At 39.4% G+C, this 20,425-nt stretch overlaps 9 protein-coding genes across 9 annotated transcripts; 4 read left to right on the top strand and 5 right to left on the bottom strand.

Moving 5' to 3' along the window:
• Positions 1–720: 720 nt before the first annotated feature.
• rpl8_1 (60S ribosomal protein L8) lies at positions 721–2,411 on the top strand (the record flags this gene model as incomplete). Its single annotated transcript, XM_064821697.1, has 6 exons — positions 721–1,390; positions 1,443–1,501; positions 1,576–1,790; positions 1,845–1,953; positions 2,007–2,155; positions 2,225–2,411. The coding sequence occupies 6 exons, from the start codon at positions 721–723 to the stop codon at positions 2,409–2,411; spliced, it is 1,389 nt and encodes a 462-aa protein (XP_064681383.1).
• Positions 2,412–2,743: 332 nt separating this feature from the next.
• Positions 2,744–3,592, top strand: ATC70_002318 (uncharacterized protein; the record flags this gene model as incomplete). Its single annotated transcript, XM_064821696.1, has 4 exons — positions 2,744–2,815; positions 2,869–3,111; positions 3,167–3,319; positions 3,377–3,592. 4 exons carry the CDS (start codon positions 2,744–2,746, stop codon positions 3,590–3,592), a joined length of 684 nt encoding a protein of 227 aa, XP_064681382.1.
• Positions 3,593–3,942: 350 nt separating this feature from the next.
• TVP38_1 (Tlg2-vesicle protein) lies at positions 3,943–6,627 on the top strand (the record flags this gene model as incomplete). The annotated part of the gene is made up of 9 exons (XM_064821695.1): positions 3,943–4,056; positions 4,112–4,211; positions 4,269–4,362; positions 4,415–4,502; positions 4,557–4,638; positions 4,694–5,504; positions 5,565–5,707; positions 5,764–5,896; positions 5,952–6,627. The coding sequence occupies 9 exons, from the start codon at positions 3,943–3,945 to the stop codon at positions 6,625–6,627; spliced, it is 2,241 nt and encodes a 746-aa protein (XP_064681381.1).
• A 64-nt stretch (positions 6,628–6,691) lies between these two features.
• Positions 6,692–7,366, bottom strand: RPS20_1 (40S ribosomal protein S20; the record flags this gene model as incomplete). The annotated part of the gene is made up of 3 exons (XM_064821694.1): positions 6,692–6,718; positions 6,777–7,009; positions 7,093–7,366. 3 exons carry the CDS (start codon positions 7,364–7,366, stop codon positions 6,692–6,694), a joined length of 534 nt encoding a protein of 177 aa, XP_064681380.1.
• A 138-nt stretch (positions 7,367–7,504) lies between these two features.
• On the bottom strand, positions 7,505–8,721 carry ATC70_002315 (uncharacterized protein; the record flags this gene model as incomplete). The annotated part of the gene is made up of 5 exons (XM_064821693.1): positions 7,505–7,595; positions 7,651–7,763; positions 7,816–8,014; positions 8,094–8,386; positions 8,443–8,721. 5 exons carry the CDS (start codon positions 8,719–8,721, stop codon positions 7,505–7,507), a joined length of 975 nt encoding a protein of 324 aa, XP_064681379.1.
• Positions 8,722–9,174: 453 nt separating this feature from the next.
• Positions 9,175–9,511, bottom strand: ATC70_002314 (uncharacterized protein; the record flags this gene model as incomplete). Its single annotated transcript, XM_064821692.1, has 2 exons — positions 9,175–9,258; positions 9,320–9,511. The coding sequence occupies 2 exons, from the start codon at positions 9,509–9,511 to the stop codon at positions 9,175–9,177; spliced, it is 276 nt and encodes a 91-aa protein (XP_064681378.1).
• Positions 9,512–9,778: 267 nt separating this feature from the next.
• On the bottom strand, positions 9,779–11,479 carry ATC70_002313 (uncharacterized protein; the record flags this gene model as incomplete). The annotated part of the gene is made up of 3 exons (XM_064821691.1): positions 9,779–10,120; positions 10,181–10,680; positions 10,732–11,479. The coding sequence occupies 3 exons, from the start codon at positions 11,477–11,479 to the stop codon at positions 9,779–9,781; spliced, it is 1,590 nt and encodes a 529-aa protein (XP_064681377.1).
• A 5,837-nt stretch (positions 11,480–17,316) lies between these two features.
• ATC70_002312 (uncharacterized protein) lies at positions 17,317–18,827 on the top strand (the record flags this gene model as incomplete). The annotated part of the gene is made up of 2 exons (XM_064821690.1): positions 17,317–17,499; positions 17,556–18,827. The coding sequence occupies 2 exons, from the start codon at positions 17,317–17,319 to the stop codon at positions 18,825–18,827; spliced, it is 1,455 nt and encodes a 484-aa protein (XP_064681376.1).
• A 79-nt stretch (positions 18,828–18,906) lies between these two features.
• On the bottom strand, positions 18,907–20,209 carry ATC70_002311 (uncharacterized protein; the record flags this gene model as incomplete). The annotated part of the gene is made up of 2 exons (XM_064821689.1): positions 18,907–19,917; positions 19,973–20,209. The coding sequence occupies 2 exons, from the start codon at positions 20,207–20,209 to the stop codon at positions 18,907–18,909; spliced, it is 1,248 nt and encodes a 415-aa protein (XP_064681375.1).
• Between the last annotated feature and the right edge of the window lie 216 nt (positions 20,210–20,425).

Below are 20,425 nucleotides of genomic sequence, written 5' to 3'. Positions count from 1 at the left end.
AAACATCTTTTGTTAGTTCTTTACATGTAAAAAATCTACATTTTGGCCAGAAATCTCTTTTCATATTTCACGATATTGCTCAATCATCTGATTCAAAAGATCTCTTTTGAATAGCATCATTTGATGCGCCTCGAAAAAGTACTTCAAGGGGCTAAAGGAAGTATAGAATAATCTTGACAATTTATATAGTCAAATCTGGCAAAATAAATGAAATAGGTCGATTTTAACTAAAGTTTGTCCAATCAGAACAAAAATCAATCAGCAGGATGTAAAATTGTTTTGGCTGACAAAATCACTCATGCATTCATCTTGAGTGCAATCGATGCTCTTACGAGCTAGTAAAAAGGGAGTTGCGGCTTGGAGAAATATCTTCGCTTATTCTAGCAGCTGTATTTTGTTTTACTTATGCCAGCGCTGCGCTCTGATGCTGTTGGTTTAACTAATGTGTAATAGCAAACATATGGTATACGTCAAACGTCGAATTTGATTAGACAATGCCTCTATTGTTTTCCCTAGCTCGAAATGACCAGCTTACAGTGTTTGATTTTTCTCACCATTGTACTTAATTTTGCCGCGGCCCTCCGTCGGTCCGCTGTCATTTAAATTACCCCATACTAAAAACTGGGAAAATGCTGTTAAATCAATGATCTGAAGTAGTATAAATAAAGGCAAAGATTCCTGCTCACTTGGGTTATATCAACAAATTTTTTTCTTATTACAATGATGATGATGAACGCTCAACAACAACAACAACAACAACAACAACAACAATCTATCAAGACCAAAGGCGATATTAGCTCCGTCTTTTCTCATCTCGGTGGTAAAGAGACTCAATTGGATCCTCGTCTTCTCGCATTGAAGAAAGAAATTGCTCCCAAAGACCCTGCTATTCTTAACGCTGCTTACCAAAGACTCTTGGAATCCTTTGAAAAAGAAACACCCGAGATCAAGCAAAAAGGCTCCTCCATTGTTCCTCAAGTTGAATTTGAAGAAATTCAAGCCAACAACGGTCGTTTCCCTACCAACATTGAAGCTGAAATTCGCCGCCGAGGCTGTGTGGTCATTAGAAACGTTATCCCTGAACAAGAGGCACGTGGCTACAAGGATCAGATCAAGTCTTACCTTGCTAATCATCGTGGTCAAGTTGAAGGCTTCCCCAAGAACGACCCTCAGGTATGGGAGCTCTATTGGTCTCAATCTCAAGTCAATGCTAGAAGTCATCCTCGTTTTGAAACTGCTACTTTGGCCTTGAATCAACTCTGGCATGCTCAAGAGGATACTGTTATTGATTTGAGCAAAAACGTTGGCTACTGTGATCGTCTTCGTATTCGTAACCCTGGAGATCAAAGCTTTGCCTTGCAAGAACATGTCGATAGTGGCTCCCTTGAACGTAATGTAACACTCACCAAGAGCATTTCGTTGTACTTAATACCTTTGCATAGGCTGGCAGGACCCTGAATATCGCAAATGTTACACTGACATTTTCAACGGTGATTGGGAGGTAAGATTTGCATATTAAAGTCAATATATATATATATATATATATAGCTGGCCGACTTATGTATTGATCCTTAGAAACATGACTCTTTCGATGCTACTCATCGTGTCGAAGCACGCATGGATTATTACAACTCTCCTGGTGGTTGCTCAGTCTTCAGAAACTTTCAAGGCTGGATCGCCATGTCTGATATCAAGACTGGTGCAGGAACCCTTCGTGTTTGTCCTCTTTTGCAGCAATCTGTTGCTTATTTCTTGATGAAGCCTTTGATTGAGGAGTACATCGATAAAAAGTAAGTTTTCACAAGCGATCTGTCTGTATAGCCTACTCACTTGTTTTGATTTAGTGACTATATTGGTGCTTTGCCCGGGTTGTGTCAAGGCATTGGGAAGACTGATTATCCTCATATCATCGACAATATGATTTCCATGCCTGATGTCAGGCCTGGCGATGCTGTAAGTTGGTTACCCATTGTCGTAGGTGTAGCTTGACTCAATCTTGGAATTAGGTATTCTGGCATTGCGATCAAGTGCATGCAGTCGAACAAAAGAATGATTCTGAGGTGGACTCATCTGTCTTGTACATTCCTTCCGCGCCCCTTTGTCGTATCAACTCAGAGTATCTCAAGATCCAAAGAGATGCGTTTGAGAAGGGCTTGTAAGTATCAACTATGATTTTGTATCTGTAGCTCATTTTTAATAATTGAAATTTCATTAATATTCCTAGAACTCCTCCCGATTTCCCTGGTAACCATTTTGAAGAGACGTTTGATGATAGAGCTAAGCCAAGCACAGTCAACGACATTGTAAAATTGAACATGGGCTTGATCCCATACCCTGAACTCTCTGCTGATGCTACAGAAGGACAAAAGAAAGCATTGGCTATCCACCACAAAATCCTTGGTTTTGCCTGAAAAGAAGAATAGCGCTTTCAAATTGTATATATTCGAATAAATAGCCTGAATTCATTATATCTCTCCTTGCTGACATGTGTCGTTTTTATACGCCAGGCAACATTGTCCAAGTACGTTTATATACGATAATTCGTTTGCCCCTTTTACAATGGGCACATCAATTATCTAACATGAGCCATTTTGCATAAATGCTTTCTTTTTTCCTCTTTACACAATTTTAGTGCCTTTGCACATTACAAACGAATAAACTTCCCCCCTCCCCATTACACTCTTTTCTCTTCAACTCCATTCCCTTCCTTTTAATCTTTTCTTTTTTCTTTGCAGACGACACTATGAAATCAGTTCGGTTCTCATTCATCAACAAGAAATTTGACGACCAATATACCTTTGATCTTCAAGGCTATGTAAGTAGAATCAGTTTTGAGATTACTGCTAAATATTCACATTTTGAATACAGCTTTCAGTGCGAGACTTTTGCACTACCTTCAATCTATTGAATCAATCCGTTCGAAAGAACCCCCCTCCCAGCAGCAAGTTCTTCTGGTTTACCCTGCTATGGATCCTCTGGATGATTGCTATCATTGGCAACTATTTAATATGGCTATTTACGCAGAGCTCGTACGGTCTAATCATATTGCCATTCTTTATGTTACTCACTACATTGCTTGTCGTCTGGAGACACAGAGTATTGCGTCAAAGAGTAAGTACTACCAGGCATTAGATTGAGAATTTGCAACTTGAACATACTCCTCTAGTTTGAGCTTGGCATTCTTTGTGTTTGTAATCGTATCAATGCAACAGAGAACATTCGCGGCATCAACTATCGCTTTAGCAAAAATGGATCTGATCTCAATGACATTGCAAAACAAATAAAAGTAACCGATAATGCGAACATGAAGACAGTTTATGTAAGTCTGCATGATTCCCGTTTATCTAGTGCATTAATTCTGATGCATGAATGACAGTCTATCGTCCTTGAATTTGATGATCGCTACAATGCGCTAACCAGCCAGCAATTCAATCGATATCCAAGCGTGGATTTTGTCACTGTGCCGCTGTATGCTCATGTCAATCCATCCAAAGACGAGAAAAAGAGCAGCATCTATCCTGCTTGGTCCTACAAGAGCAAACAGCAAAAGCAGGAGCAGTATGATGAGAAATACATCATTCAATATCAGTAGATGTGATCCCCTTCTTCCTTGGACATGCTGATTTCATTACACCTCCATAGTTTACCGAGATTACGCTTGCGTTTCTTTAGCTATAATTCGACTCCTTGCTGTCTTAATTCCTCCTTATATAAAGAATATCATATCAATCAGTATTTGCTAATGCGAGTTAAAATGATTCTTCAGGGAGGTGTGTCTGATTGTTCGTCGACCTCCTGAAAGCATGATTTTTCCATGTTGCACATTTTTCAAAGGCATATTCTGACAGCATAATGTAAAAGTGACTCTTGAACACTGTTAATTTTTTCAACCATTCTATTCGCGCTCATCCACTTCCTGTTACTTTTTCTTCGCACATCATCATGGAAGATCAATCTGGCATCGCCCTCAAAAACAAGCCGTTTATGGTAGATTGCGTTGAATGGAGCCAAGAAAGTCGATTAGCCATTTGTGTCAAGAATGGCGTCCATATTGTGGTAATAAGACGAAATCTTATAATGTCGCCTCCATAGCCAACAGGCATATTTGTAGACACCCGTTATCCTTGGCATGCTCTCTACAAGAGAAAAGTATAACCATGTAGGCATATCACTGCCACCCTTGGAGAAAAAAGTCGACGAAACCCTCATTGGTAAGGTGCTCGTACAGAATGCAAACAATGCAATGCTGATCTTTCTGTGCAATGTAGCTAATGTTGACCTGATGGAGACATCCTATCTGCTGACCGAAGAGGGATGCCGTATGGCTAAATGGTCACCAGCAGGCTTATCTCCCAACCAAAGGTATGTTCTGTTAGAGCAATATCTAATCGCATGGGCTTAACAGTTGATTTAGTTGCTTTTTAGCTGTGATTACAACAAAGCATAGAGTGCTGATATATCAAATATCGGCGAGAGATGCCACTAATTCAGATTGGCAAGTGGTAAGCGCACTATGGATTGGATAGACATGGACCTAACTGTGAAATGCAATTTAGTACGAAGATCTGACCGATAGAATAAAAAATCATGCAATTACACATCAAGCAACAACCGCACCCAGCCCTCACCATACGCTATGTACGTAACCCCCCAGAAACACATCTTTAAAGCACACTGACACCATGATACATAGGTGCCAGTTGGTCAAAAAGCTTAATACCCGATCCATTTGCTTTGCAGCCAGTTTTGTTTGCCACATCCAACAAAGCGGGCGATGTCTGTATGTGGGCATTCACCAACACATTTGAGTACAAGACACAGATAACACCACATGCATCTTTTGTCAACTTACTTGAATGGACCCAATGGAAAAAGATTACCGACACAACCTACATTGCTTATATTGTATCTGCTTGCACAGACGGTACAATGGCCATATCATCCGTACGAATCCAAGTATCCACTGTGCCTGAATCAAGAACTACACAAATTCAAAATGTCGAAATGCAAGTGCTACATACATGGTTTGAGGACAACGATTCAGCTGTCATTACATTGATCAAGGTTCACGATGAGCTTGAAAAGGGAGTGATAAAGATTGCCATCTCAAAAGGAATCAAGGTCCAGGTCCTGTGCTTGAATGTCAAAGAGGATTTCACGTTGGAGGCAAGCAAAGATTGGCAGGTGTACATACTTCAAGCTTCCGTGTTGGGATTATCCAGCGGTAATTGGGTGGGTGATGATAATGGCATGGATCTATTTAGAGGCTATACTTCGGAAGGTGAATGTGTCTATTTGAAAATCGATTCAGAGGGTAATATGGCGTATGACAACCAAATGTCCATTATGTGGAGCAGAAAAATGGTGCAAAAATACAAACGCCAATGGATGGAAGACCAAGCAAAAGCAGACGATGATTCTATCGTAGCAGCATCAGATGCGCTCCCAACGTTGTTTGGTACCAGTGATTCGCCAAATAGCATCTTTACAGCCTTGTATTATTCGTAAAGTATACATTTGTATGGTGTGTTGATAAGGATAGAAACTCATTTTGTGTCTGTTAGGCTGAAGGCAAATCTAGACATTCACTATAAGGGCGATCACTATGAAATTGCGAATCTGTCCTTTCTCTTGAACAGAGAACGCGGCGAGGATGTTGACTCTATCTGTGAAATGACGGCTACTTTTATACAAGATCCCTACTTTAGTAAGACAACCACAATTTAGAGGATAGGATCAACCGTACTAAGTACTGCGATATAGTGTTTACAAAGCCAGTGAGGGGTTTGCTACGAGAAATACTGTATTATTTGGTAGATGATGCTGATGATGAGCCCATGACACAATGGATCTCGACTGTAGCCAAGTACTTGGATGTCCCACCCACGATAGAAAGGTAAGACCAGACATGCTTGCTTGTTTGCTATGTACTCAATCGGATGCCTGTGTAGCATCAACAACTTGGCAGCACGTATCTACTGCGAAACCAACACAATTGCTGCAAGAATCATCAACAACACACAGCTGGAACTAGCGGAATACAAACCACCTAATTTCGGCCCTGACTACGCATCTACATGTCAAAAAGCAAAACAGATTGTGCAAGCAAAATATGTCAACGCTGTGCTCTCTTATGCCAACGAGCTGCCCGAGCAAGAATTCTCTACTTTGAATCAACAGGATGTTACACTGTTACTACTGCTGGCTGATCTCGCATTGAGCCTTCGTGATGAGGCCTTAATCAAACAGGCCTTGATTACCTTTGTCAGAATACAAGACAAATTCCCTCAAGCTGGCGATTTATTGTCAGAAATTGCATTTGCCACCTCATTCACAACATCATCAGCAGCGATTGATAAGAAGGCAAGAAACAAATGCCCTGTGTGTGAAGCCAATGTGTATTTCATTGACGGCGCATCGAATCCACTTGCTCAATGTGAAGCTGGCCATTTCTGGGAGATTTGCAGTGTGACCAGAACAGTGTTACACTCGCCCACTGTTCGAAAATGCTTGTCTTGCAAGGCCAAGAGTTTACGGCCCACCGAGGAAAGCACATTCACTAATGTTGTGTTAAAAGGTTGTTGTAAATGTCTTTATTGTGGATCTGGTTGGATCAACTCGAGTTGAAAATAATGTACAAAATAAAATTATATGGGATATAAATGCAAATGGTGTGTGATGAATGTGGTGTTTACCAACGAAGGTAGTGAGTAGGACACTGTAGTAAGAATTAGTAATCAGATCCACTACCACAAACCACATTGCTTAGTACTTACAGCGTAGCCATCAGGGTTGTTCTCCAAGTAAAATTGATGGTAATCCTCAGCATCAAAGAAGGTGGTGGCAGGCTCGAGTGTTGTTACAATAGGTGTGTTGGGTAAATGCTTCTCTTGCACTTGTTTGGTCACTCGCTCAGCAATTGCCTTTTGCTCATCGCTGTGATAAAAGATTGCTGAACGGTATTGAGTACCGATATCTTCAGGTCCTTGTTCATTCAGCGTAGTGGGATCTACATGCACTGGCTAATTAAACACTGTTGCCTCCATCACCATTTCTTACAAAAAAAAAAAAAAAAAAAAAAAAAAAACTTACCATGCATACTGTAAAAGAAATCAACCAATCTTTCAAAGGAGACTTGAGTGGGATCAAAAATGATTTCGCAGACTTCGGCATGGTTTGTAGTACCAGTCTTTACTTGCTTGTAGCTGGGATTATCCAATTCGCCACCCATAAATCCTACCTTGGTGCTAATGATACCAGCATTCTTGAAATGCTTGTTGAAAATGTGTTCAGTACCCCAGAAACAGCCAGCGCCAAAGGTAGCCTTTTCAGTGGGAGCAGTAGTAGTAGTAGCAGCAGGAGACATGTGGACAGTAATTGATGTTTTGTGTAAAATGAGGAGCAATAGTAGTTTTATTAAATTTTTGACAGATTTGCCATCTATTTATACAAATGAGTAAAAACTCAGTTCAAGATCGAAATCTTCATTGCGCAAAAACAGAGATCAATCACTGGTAGAACTCATCTTTTCGACATTTAATTGGTCGACAAGCGAATTGTAGTGAGCACCCAACGAATAGAGATGCTTATGATAACTACAGGAACAATCAATACCCGCGGCCATCTTTGGTATTCTTTAGTAATACTTACGCCAACTTGATGGGTGACTTTTCAGGATATTCATCATCGCAAATTTTGATGATAGGCCCTCCATCTTGAATGATATCTACAGGTACTTGACTTGACCTAGCCAATGCTAACACCTAATCTCCATGTCAATACCCACATCAAGATCAACCTCGACTGAGAATTTACCTCCAATTGACCTCCCCAGCGTGCTGTATTAATAATATCATCACAATATCTATCAAAATCACCATCCTCTAGATATAAAAATGGCTTGAAATCATCTGGATGTTGACGCATATGTTCAGCTGCTGACTGGCGAAGCTCCTTGTATGTTACATCCTTGTTGTATCTTGTTTTTAACTGATCTGCAAATGCGTTATATAAACTACAGCGCGAAAAAATAAAATAAAATAAAAAAAAAAGTTAATTTATGCAAATCAACGCCTCCCTGCAATGCTCTTTACCAGTGTCCATCAGCAACTACTTGTTTAATTTTAAGGTTCAGGGGAATCACTAGTCTTCGAATAGCTTCTGTTTCTAAAACGCCCAGATCAGGTTGATTTTCTGCCTCCTTTTCTGCCTCCAAACGTATACGCTCCATCTCTGCATTTCTCTTTTCAATTCTTAATTTAGCTTTGTTCACCTTCTTTTTGGGTTGTTGCTGCTGTTGCTCTGTTGTGTTTGGTGTTTCCTCGGGCTTCTTTTGCTCTTCAAGGCTTAATTCATTTAAACGATCCAAAGAGATGCCATCATCCAACTAGACATCATGTCAATACTCCCGCCCATAACTGTGAACACCATAAGCCAGCTTACCTCTGGTTCTGGAGCATTAGGATCCAGTCCAGCCTCCTTTGCTTTCAGCACTCTAATTTCCTCTTCATGCTTCTTCTTGAGATCGTACTCCAAATCAGCAATTCGTGAAGCAACTTCTCTCTTCTTTCTCTTGTCGCTTTTAGGAACACCTTTACGCAAAGCAATGATCTTTGTTGTGAGCTTCTTTTGCTCCTCTTTTTGATTCTCTAACAACTGATCCATAGTCAAGCCTTTTTCGACAGTAGAAGGAGTAGGTGTGCTTGCGCTAGTGTCAGACATATTTGTATTGAACAAAGGTGAAATGTTGAATCTGGATTGTTATTGACGTTTTTCAACAGACCATTTCCACGGTCACAGTGAAAACATGTCAAAGATGTATCGACTTGTAAGCGTTATAGTGGAACAAGGAAGCAAGCTGTCAATACACAATTAAATTTAATCGAAAGAGCATTGTCTGCTTTATACATTGTTCTTTTTCATTTTCAAATTGCTCAACTAGACATTGAAAAAACACTGCTGATAAAGCCAGTGACGAAGTCAATGCTCAATCAATGCGCTGTCACCATAGCTTGTTGCTGCGACGAGAAATCATCATACATCAATAATTGTTCATGCTCGGTTGAGCATCATCGCATATACGCTCCAGCAATCAAATGAAGGCCCAAGTCAAGGTGTATCACACACTGTTTTTATTTCGATATTTACACTACAATTCCGTATATCTGATTTGGCTTATTTTCCAGATTGCTGTTGAGAAAACTCCAAATACTGCTTCTGCCGTAAATCCAACACACGACGTTTATTGAAATATTCAACCTACAAATGCATTAATTACTACTACTAGACAAAAGGCGAACACATTCAATAATCTACATACCCAACTAGCCATGCATCCTTCCTCATATCCTTTCTTTAATTCCAAACATTCAGTTGCTTTTTCAGGGTTCTTTTCAACAATGGTAGGGTCAGTAATGTTTAATTTATCGAGACATCCGAAATATTGATCTCTCAAGAACCAACAGCGCTTTCTTTCTTGACGGGTAGGAGGTTTTGTGCTTGATTCAGTCATATTAGTCTGGTTCAAGAGAGAAAAGAGAAACCAAGTTTACGGAAAGATTTGGCATCCACTTTATCACATTGAAAACTGACATTTAATTGGAGACAAACCAACAACAGGGGGTGGTTATCATTTATGCTATCAAGAGACAGAAGGTTTTTTATATATAAGAAAAATGAATGATATGAAATTGTACACAATTAATGAGGTATAAGAAGATGAAGGAATTAGGAAACTTAGTAAGAACTCTATTTAGAAGGGGAAGAACAATGAAATGGACTATTTCTCATAGCTGTAATGCAGTTGAGATAATGGGGAGGGTGAATGCGTATGAGGGCCAATGCGAGAAGCTACCTGTGTTACTTCACTGTCATATTGTACATTCTCTTCTTCATCCCTGGCAGGAGGTGCTGCTGCTGCTTCTTGAGCTTCGCGTCTCTCTTTGCCTCGCTTGACCCACTTTTTCAAGATTTCAACTTCAATGTTACCGAGGATCAGTTGCTCAACATGGTATAATAAGAGCGGTGTAGACAAGACGCCAATGGTACCTGGATCGCCGTTTTGATACAGCACATTGATCAGTGGGACACCCATTGCAACAGTCTTTGTGGCGCCACAGTACTACAGAAAGCATTATTTTAGTATTAAATTCCATGTGTCGCTTAGCAATGTTAAACTTACCATAATGGCAACTGTATCTTCACGAGAATACCGAAGTCTTTTCACGAGGGCAGGAGTTGAAATGAATTTAGGCAATGGCAATCTGGCCAGTACGAGACAAAGCAAGGAGAATACAATGTAAAATCCTGCATTCATGATGGCTACAGCAACAATGTCTTTAGCACTGACAGCTGAAAATGAGCCAGAGTACACGGCGTCAGAAAAGACGGACCACACCATGGTCAACAACATGAAACTACTAACATCAGATAGTCTGCACTTTACTTTGAATTTAGCCACAGGTTCCGTAAAAAACCATTGGATGACTTGACCCACAATCAGTGGAGCCAAGACAGTGGCACCAAGTTGCTTTAATACTTGAGCGAAATCAACTTGGCCACCAGCCTGTGCTGCACTTTCATCCTCGGGTGTAGCAGCTAGCAATGGTGTCTGGAATGCGGATACAAGAGCAGGAGAAACAAAGATACCAAGCACATTTCCCAGAGCAGCATTCATAAGGGCTGTATAGCATGATTAGCTTCTGTATGGCAGAATTGCATTAACGGGTTTACCTGATGCTTCATTTCCATTAGCATTTTTGGTCATGACAACATTTGAAGAGACCGTGGTAGGTGTGCTTGCTGCAATCACAACACCAACAAGCAGTAATGAGTTGATGTTCATGTGGCACTTGAAGAATAATAGCACAAGACCATATACAGTAAATGGGATAATGATGAGATTGATCATTTGGATCAGCAAGTGAAGTCGAACACGCAAGATGGTTTCTGCCAATATTTTTGTGCGTAGAGATAATCCAGAGATCAAGAAGATAACCACAACAGCGCCTATCAGTAAATAGATGAGTATATAGAGATTAACCAGTAACACAAGCAATACAATACCCCATTTGATGGTCCATTCAGCTCGAATGTAACCTCCTTTTCTAGCAACATTGGGAAAGAAGATGGCCAGAATGATAGCGACTAGTAGACCCAGCAAAAACCAATATTTTACAAACAAAGCCCAGCATGTTTTTCTGAAAGCAATAGCAAACAATTTAAGCTTATTCTCTGGCTCAGCAATAGTAGCCGACTTTTCAGTATATATGGATGGTGTCAATGTCTTTTTTCTGGTGCTGTCTGCCGATGGACAATTTGGGATTGTCACTGCACTGGCAAATGATGGATTGGTCTTTAACCTTGATTCATTCATGGCTAATTTAAGTAATCCAAAGAATAATGAAGGTGAAGCAGAGGAAGAAGTAGAAGAAGAAGAGGAAAAAGTCAACTTGTGTAAAAACCAAGATTTTATAGACATGTATGTTTATATTTATATAACAAAAGAACAAGAGGAAAAGAAAAATAGAAAGTATTAACAGTTTTTTGATGCACATCTTTATGGGGGGAGGATCATACACACACAAAAAAAACAAGGGGAATCATATAGACAAGTGAGCAAGGTGCACATCAACAAAAAGTAAGGGGGGAAAGCGCACTATCGCCTTGATAGTGTACCTCTTGGACCAGCAGATTTACTCGATAGAGTGTCTGACGAGTAATCCAGGCGAGCAACAATGTATACATGATACAAGGGTGCAGTTTTCTATACCTTGAATGACTGAAAAATAGCATCCATATTTCTATCATTTATACCCCCTTTAACCGTGCGAGTTGTACAAATCAAGAAAATATGTATATATATATATAAATCATTTGCTTCGTTATGATACGGGCAATCAGCAATACAAGGCGTACTCGCAAGATGTAATAGTGGTTATGGAGTGAAAATCATTATTTTGCCACACAAACACCTTGTAACTATAGGCTCATGTAGAGATTATGTGGTGCAATCCCAAACACTATTTTAGATGTAAGGCTCCTCTGCCTTTCCTTCTCCTTCCTCCGCCCTGTTTCCCCCCTTTCCTTCTATAAGCCATTTCCATACATTCATCAGTGCAAATGATGATGCTTATGATGATGATGTTAGCGACACATGTAATATGAACCATATTCAACCCTTACGTTTTCAAATCAAAATCCAACATTACCGCCAAGACAAAATGGTGTTTCAAGCAGATCAATCTGAATTATGCACTAGTATTTGATAAATATTTAATAAACAATAGAATACTAGGCTATAAATGATCTGTATTGTGAGGGAGATGTGTCTTTATTCCATAGCGTATATTGACATTGGTTACATGTTTTATTTGATAAAATGAATTACAATATGGAAACCTTAGACCCTTTTTTTTTCATAAGACACTATGATTTACATCTTGCCCCTCCTTGCTTATTTATATAGGGTCTCCCTTTTATACTGTATTTTGTCATGGTGAGGGGAGTATGTATCATAAATGTATGGAATTGAGACACACACATCAAAATGTATAGTTTTTCTATTATATGCAGTGACAAGTCAATATCATTGATTACGTAGATATAACGCATGGTATTTCCCGAGTATTTGCCCTAGAATTATTACATTATCTACAAACAAGGTGACTCTACATGTTGGGAAATGCCTTTATTTCATGTTAAATCCGTCCTGAGGCGAAATTTCTGGGATTTTTCATAAAGTTGATGAGCATGAAATGATCGCCCCACTGTGTCGACGAATTCAATCGACTTAGGAGTTGTTTTACTTTACCTTTTGTAGACATAAAGGGGGCTTTCTCTATCTATTTGGTTGCGTACTACGAGTTGGCAGACTCTATCTTCTAGGAGAACATAATGATAGCTTATGGTTGATCTGGATAAACTTCTTCACATATCTCTCTTCCTCTCTCAACCCCTATAATATATGACATGCTCGCTTTCTTGCTCTCCTTTCTCTATAGTAATTAATTAAAAATTTATACAACGCTCGACAGAAATACACAATACACAATACTTATAGATGATCTTTTTTGCACTAACGGAATTTAACGTAACTTATCAGTGTCAGTCATCTCTTAGCTAAATAGACATGTAGTATGCTGATCAAACAAACAACGAGAAAACAAGAGTTACACATAATGTCAACATGTGTTTGTTTGTTTACGATATTGCATACGGCACATGATAACAAAGACTAGATACGATACGTCAAGCGACCTGCTTGCTTGACTAAGCGCACATTGCAGCACATCTACGACTGTTTTACCGAGGGTATCTCTAATTGTCGCACTGCCTGTGCTTGAGATCAGGAGCACGGGAGCATGGTTTTGATATACAATCATATCACGGTATGCGCTACATTTAGTTTCATGGTTAAATATAGTATACTTTCTTACATCATTCGGCTTTTGCGACATGATTGTAGTGGCGCACAAGTTGTGATTAAAACAGAAATCAACAAATGGCTCTTCTGATTTTTTTCAGGAACGGGTTGCCTTGCAAGACGAAATGAATTGACAGTTACTAATTTGATATATAAGAGCATGTACATGTATTATATACACTAAAGTCATGATAAAAAGCAATCCCTTTTGACAATGTATACTCTTTTCATCTAAGTGTTGCTAAAATAAAACACTTTCCAGGAGTGCATGCACAAGAAACAATATTAACGAATGAGTGGCAGATGTATATTAAACACACATGTGATTCTAAGCATACCATCAGTGCACTATTTAGATGGCAGCAGTGATAACTTTGGGTGTGATGATGAATACTACATTGCGAACGCCCTTTTTGTGTATCTTTAATTATTGCATGTTGCAGTTACATGGCTTGGATATGACAAGGCTTACAGTTTAAACAAAATGGCATTGCATTTTCCATTGATAGAGTAATTGTAGTGATTGCTTTTGAATGAAATATAATTGAGATTATGTTTGATATATGATTTATGTACGGATATGATATGGACCACATTTATTATTTGAGCTAGCTTTATAGTTTAGTTTTCACTAGATGAAGATTATCTATTGCATCTGAAGCTTTCAGCATGCCTTAAGACTGCCATTCCCTGACTAGTAAGTTTTATCATTGTGCAATGATACAACGATACAACAGTGCCACTCAACCTAATATGTCCGGCCAAGTACTTGAATGTAGCAGCATGCCCTGAGTCTAGATTAATGAATGCAATGTCTTTATGCCTTTGTCACATAACAAAAAACGCGCCTCTTAACAAGCAAATGTATAAAACACAGCCAAATTGGGCAATTTTCAAGCTTTAATATTTTGTCATGTAGACCTTTCTGAGCCACCTGAATAACGCCAAACTATCGTACTCGAGTAACAACAACTTCCTGACACCTTTGCTCAACTTTTTGAGGACCCAAAAAAAAAAAATGGCTAAAAATCGACCAAAAAGCATAAGGGGTACCTCATGGTTTACATCGAAAATCAAACGATCGCGTTTTTCACCTTGAAAATGAAGACTTTTACTATTGTATATATCAAACCAAAATGTATTTCTCGATCCAGAGCAACCTCTGAAACTACTTTTATAAGGCTTTCATATGCGAAATATGGCTATTTTCGCAAAAACCCTCATTTCAAATTTTATTAACTTGCTCAACAACTTCAATCAAAACATTTATTAAAGTTAGCACCATTGGAAGCGCCTTGAAAAGTACTTCAAGAATGTATTAGGAAGCGTAGAGTGATCATCATAATTTATATAGTCCAATATCATAAAATAGAAGAAAGAAGTCGAAAAAAAGACGAAATCTGTCCAATCTTGAACAGAAAAAATAAACTAAGTTTGAATTGATTTTGTCGACGGCGGCGGCGGGCAGCGCTACTGCCAACTAGCCCGAATGCCTTTCTGATAATGACAGTTGGCAGATTCTGAGTGCGTTTATCTTCACCAACGATTGGCTCCAACCACATTTAAGGGTTGGGTTGAGCGTGAGTATCCTCGTTAATATGATTTCAAACCTATCGTTTTTCTTTTTTGCTCAAAACCTCAAAACTTCAGGAGCATGCTTGTAAATGCGAACAAAAGTTTTTTGAGCCTTGTCCAGTGCTCAGTGTTTAAACTTCATATACTTCTAACGACGTCTTTTTTATAGTATACTGTAGACCAGCCGATTAATCTCGCTACGCTCGATGACGGCGTCGGCCTACGGGCTCACATCGAACACATTCCAAATCAAAGATAATAAAAATCTGGCATATCAAGTAGATTTTATGCAATCAATTAATAGTAGAAAGGTTATATCAGAGTCAGGAGGGGGAGGTATCCATTCGCTGATATTGGTCTTGAGATGGCAACATAAAACTGGCCAAAGGTAAATACAGGAAGTTTATGAGATCTATAGCGACTTTTTGAGAGATTGCCATTGCAAACGACAACTTCATAGGGAAAAACTCTCAATAAAAGCAAAGAAAAAACAATTCAGGTTAATCAAGTGTTCTTTTGACTTCATGATCCCTATTTCATCAGCATCGCAATCATCATTGCCATCAACAGAAAGGCATTTAGGTCAGCCAGCAGCAAGCCGCCGCCGCCAAAATCAATTCAAATTCAGTTTATTTTTTCTGTTCAAGATTGGACAGATTTCGTCTTTTTTTTTTCGACTTCTTCTATTTTATGATATTGGACTATATAAATTATGATGATCACTCTACGCTTCTTAATACATTCTTGAAGTACTTTTCAAGGCGCTTCCAATGGTGCTAACTTTAATAAATGTTTTGATTGAAGTTGTTGAGCAAGTTAATAAAATTTGAAATGAGGGTTTTTGCGAAAATAGCCATATTTCGCATATGAAAGCCTTATAAAAGTAGTTTCAGAGGTTGCTCTGGATCGAGAAATACATTTTGGTTTGATATATACAATAGTAAAAGTCTTCATTTTCAAGGTGAAAAACGCGATCGTTTGATTTTCGATGTAAACCATGAGGTACCCCTTATGCTTTTTGGTCGATTTTTAGCCATTTTTTTTTTTGGGTCCTCAAAAAGTTGAGCAAAGGTGTCAGGAAGTTGTTGTTACTCGAGTACGATAGTTTGGCGTTATTCAGGTGGTTCAGAAAGGTCTACATGACAAAATATTAAAGCTTGAAAATTGCCCAATTTGGCTGTGTTTTTGTTTTATAGCTTTTATTTACACGGCATGAATTACATCTTGGGCAGCTGAAATATTCTGGAAGGGTAGTTCTGCAACGTGTGCAATATGTAATTTGAATAGAAGACCTAGTGATTCTGATAAAGCTAGTTTATGCAAATTTTGATGCGTTATTATGTTGTTCGTAAGCTCATTAATAATGGAAATGAAAAGCCAAAATTGCTGCTTGAATACTATGGTTTTGCACTTTTGCTTCACTAGGATAAAATCACCTCATATGTCAATGTTATCAAATGTTGAATTAGATGCATTATGTTCTTGGTGGATTGGCTTAGCATCCCCTCCAAACCTCCTCCCCAATGCCGGCTTTGCCGGTGGTTTATTCACCTTGTACTGTACTCAATTCTTTAAATTTTTGATTTGTAATCTCTAATAACCCTGGACAGATAATACAAAAGATCAAATGGGAATGCCTAAGAATGTGTTTATCTTATATTTTCGAATTCTTTTAGATCTCCAAAGCATTTGTCGATAATACACCACATGTGCGTATTTTACCAATTCTTTCAGTGATCATTTGTACTCTTATAAAATGATTTTGAGCGTGCATTGATTAATGCTCGCGCAGAAAAAGAATTTTATATGCACCACCATAGCAAAACTTAGTCTTGTAGAAAGATATTTTTTGCCTAGTGTCATATTTGTTGTAGTAAATTTGTGTTTCAATTACGAGCTTCTTAAATATCTTTAACATCTTCATAGTAATCTCTCAAGTTTCAAGCATTAGAGAACTCTGAAACATCATAAAGATGGCAAGCGTATATTACTTTGTAATACTTGACATTAGGCACCCTTATATTATGGAAGAATAGGTAGCTATTGACATGCTTAGTGACTTTGCTAATATTATCATTGATTCTCAAGACACAAGTGGTTTTGAGTGCTGTTAACACAGTGATTAATGTCGTTTACGGCCTTCAGGTCCAGAATCATTCAAATCATGCAAACATGTCAAATACTTTAAGGTGTAAACCGTCACCTGCAAACCGTCACTGGAAATCTGATGTCTGGAAAGCCACTGTCATTTGAAGGATAGGGTAAGAAAAAAAACTTTCGTCTTCCTTACTTTTTAGCATAAACACAATCTATACACCATGGCAGCAAAGATTAGGCAAAAGAAGCTGGATGCAATCGCAGCTGCGGCCATGCCTGTTGGTCAAAAAGTAGTTGCTCAATTCAAGACAGCAGAAGGAGAATCCACCGGTCCTCCACTCAATTTACCCGGAGATGCCACACCTGAACAACTTGAATTATTATTGAATCAACTCTTGAATCAAGTAGGTCTTCAGAGCGCCATCATATGTTAGATCAAGTATACTAACGCTTTATTCAGGGAGAAGATCCTCTTCCCTACTCATTCCATGTCAACGAGGATGAGATCATCAAGGATCTTTGGACAGATCGTAAAGACAAATCAACCGAAGATACACTCACTATTGTATATCAACCGCAAGCTATCTTCAGAGTGCGAGCCGTTTCTCGTTGTACATCTACGCTATCTGGACACACTGAAGCTATTTTGTCTTGCTCGTTCAGCCCTGACGGTTCACAATTAGCCACTGGATCTGGTGATTGTACAGTGCGTATTTGGGATTTGAATACAGAAACACCTCGCCACACACTCAAGGGCCATGCAGGTTGGGTTTTGTCCATTGCATGGTCTCCAGATGGTGCCATTTTAGCCTCAGGTAGTATGGATAACACAGTGCGTTTATGGGATCCCAAGACCGGTAAGCAAATCGGTGATGGACTCAAGGGACATCGTAAATGGATCACCAGTTTGGCTTGGGAGCCTTATCATTTGAACTCAAAAGCCAATCGCCTGGCCAGTTCTTCCAAAGATCATACTGTTCGTGTATGGGATACCTCATTGAGAAGAATGGCATTCAACATTGCTCAACATACCGCTGCTGTTACATGTGTCAAGTGGGGCGGTGAAGGTTTGATTTATTCAGCTTCTCAAGATAAAACTATCAAGGTGTGGAATTCATCTGGCATGCTTGTGAAAACATTAGAAGGTCATGGTCATTGGGTCAATACACTAGCTCTCAGCACTGATTTCGTTCTTCGCACTGGTCCTTTTGATCACACTGGCAAGAGACACAAGACCGAGGAGGAGGCCAAGGCTGCAGCTCTCGCAAGATACAACACATTCAAGGGATCAGGCTCTGAAAGGCTCGTTTCTGGCTCTGATGATTTTACCATGTTCTACTGGGAGCCTGAGAAGAGCAAGAAACCAATCACTCGTATGACAGGCCATCAAAAGCTGGTCAACCATGTAGCATTCTCCCCTGATGGTAGACTAATTGCAAGTGCATCATTCGATAATTCTGTCAAACTTTGGGATGGTACCACTGGCAAATTTATTGGCAACTTGAGAGGACATGTTGGTGCTGTATATCAAGTGAGTTGGTCCAGTGATTCTCGTTTGCTGATCAGTTCAAGCAAAGACAGTACACTCAAGATTTGGGACATCAAAAAGATGAAGATCAAGATGGATTTACCTGGCCATTTAGACGAAGTCTTTGCTGTTGATTGGTCTCCTGGAGGCGATAAAGTAGCAAGTGGTGGTAAAGATAAACAGCTCAAGATTTGGAGACATTAGATTAGATATATATTTGTACATTTTTTAATAATAAAGATTTTTTTTTAAAAAAAAAAGAAATAATTCTATATGTTTTGGATTAATTGGTATCTACAGTTACTTGTCTAACTTGCTCTTCCTGTGCTTCTGGTTTAGGCTTCTTGTTGCTCTCGTCTTGTTGGGCTTCAGCTTGACGCTTCTTTTCTGCCTTTTCTTGCTGCACCTTGGCTTGATGAGCCTTGGCTTTCTCCGAGTTGTTGCCATTATCCTCGGGAAGCTTGGGTCGAATGTAAGGTTGACATCTCCAATAGGCGTATTTACGGATACCATTTTCATCTACTTGGCCCTGCACATCCTCGCCCTCTCCTTGTTCCTCGATATCCTTCAAAACCAAAGCCCTTAATTCAGCCAACACCTGTGTATATTCATCCAGAGAGCCATCTTTGCCGAGACGAGCTTGACCAAGACGAGCTCTCATTTCCTTATGATGAGGCAAGGTGGAGTGCAATACCTTGAACAAATGGCCCTTGATGGCGCTTCCGTTTGTCTTCTCCACTTTGCAAATGTCCAAATATTCTTGAGCCATATCAATAGCCAAAGGAGGGAACTTGTGGTCCTTGGAGAAGATGGCTGGGTTGTAGAGACTTCCTTCTGCCGTCATGACAGCATCGACGCCAGTATAATCCAAGCATCTTTGAATATCATCGTGATATAAAATATTACCATTAGCAACAACGGGAATGCTCAATGCCTCCTTGACGGCCTTGATCTTGTCCCAGTCAGCAATACCCGTGTTGTGGCCTTTCTGTTCTCTCAATCTACCGTGCACAGTCAGCATTTGTGCGCCTGCAGCTTCAATCATCTTTGCGTATTCAATTGTCTTTTCAACAGTGGGAAAGCAGCGAATCTTGACAGTGACAGGAACAGCTAATTCCTTGTGCAAAAGACTGACCATTTTAGCGATCAACTCCCATTCATCTTGTAAGAAAGAGCCATAGTGACCTCGCTTGGCAATGTGTTGAGGACAGCCGAGGTTGAGATCGACGGCATCGCAATCGTTTTCCACAAGTTTGGCAGCTTTCAAAAGAATATCGGCATCGTTGGCACAAAACTAGTCATTCGAGTCAGTATTTACACATATGAATGCACCAAATGCGACCACTCACTTGTACAATAAGGGGTCTATCTTCTTTATTGGTAGTAAATTGTTCGTCTCTGTACTTTTTGCCTTCGCTGAACAATCTAGCATGGAACATGGGAGTAACACACACATCAGCGCCATATCTTCTGCTAAGAATTCTCCAGGCATGTTCAGACTGATCCACCATAGGAGCCAAGATTGTCTTGGGAGCCTTCAAGGTTTTATTGAAAAACTCATAACCTTCCAATTTTACAGGTGCCATTGTTCAAACGTTTGAATTTAAAAGAAGTAAAATTTTTACTCTAATCGATCAGATATAGAATTTAAGATTGAATGTGGAGTTGTGGTGTTCCAGTCACAGTTTGTGGATCGAAATCATGGATCAACTCCAATCAAGTTATTCGTAGAACAAAGGGCCATAGCAGTGTTCTTGACATTTGATGATTGTGCGTAGCCAATGAGCTATGTTGTCCTGTAA

This window comes from Mucor velutinosus, assembly GCF_035048745.1.
Source record: "Mucor velutinosus strain NIH1002 chromosome Unknown tig00000093, whole genome shotgun sequence".
NCBI classification, from domain to species: Eukaryota; Fungi; Mucoromycota; class Mucoromycetes; order Mucorales; family Mucoraceae; genus Mucor; species Mucor velutinosus.
This window is presented reverse-complemented; position numbering and strand designations above follow the sequence as displayed.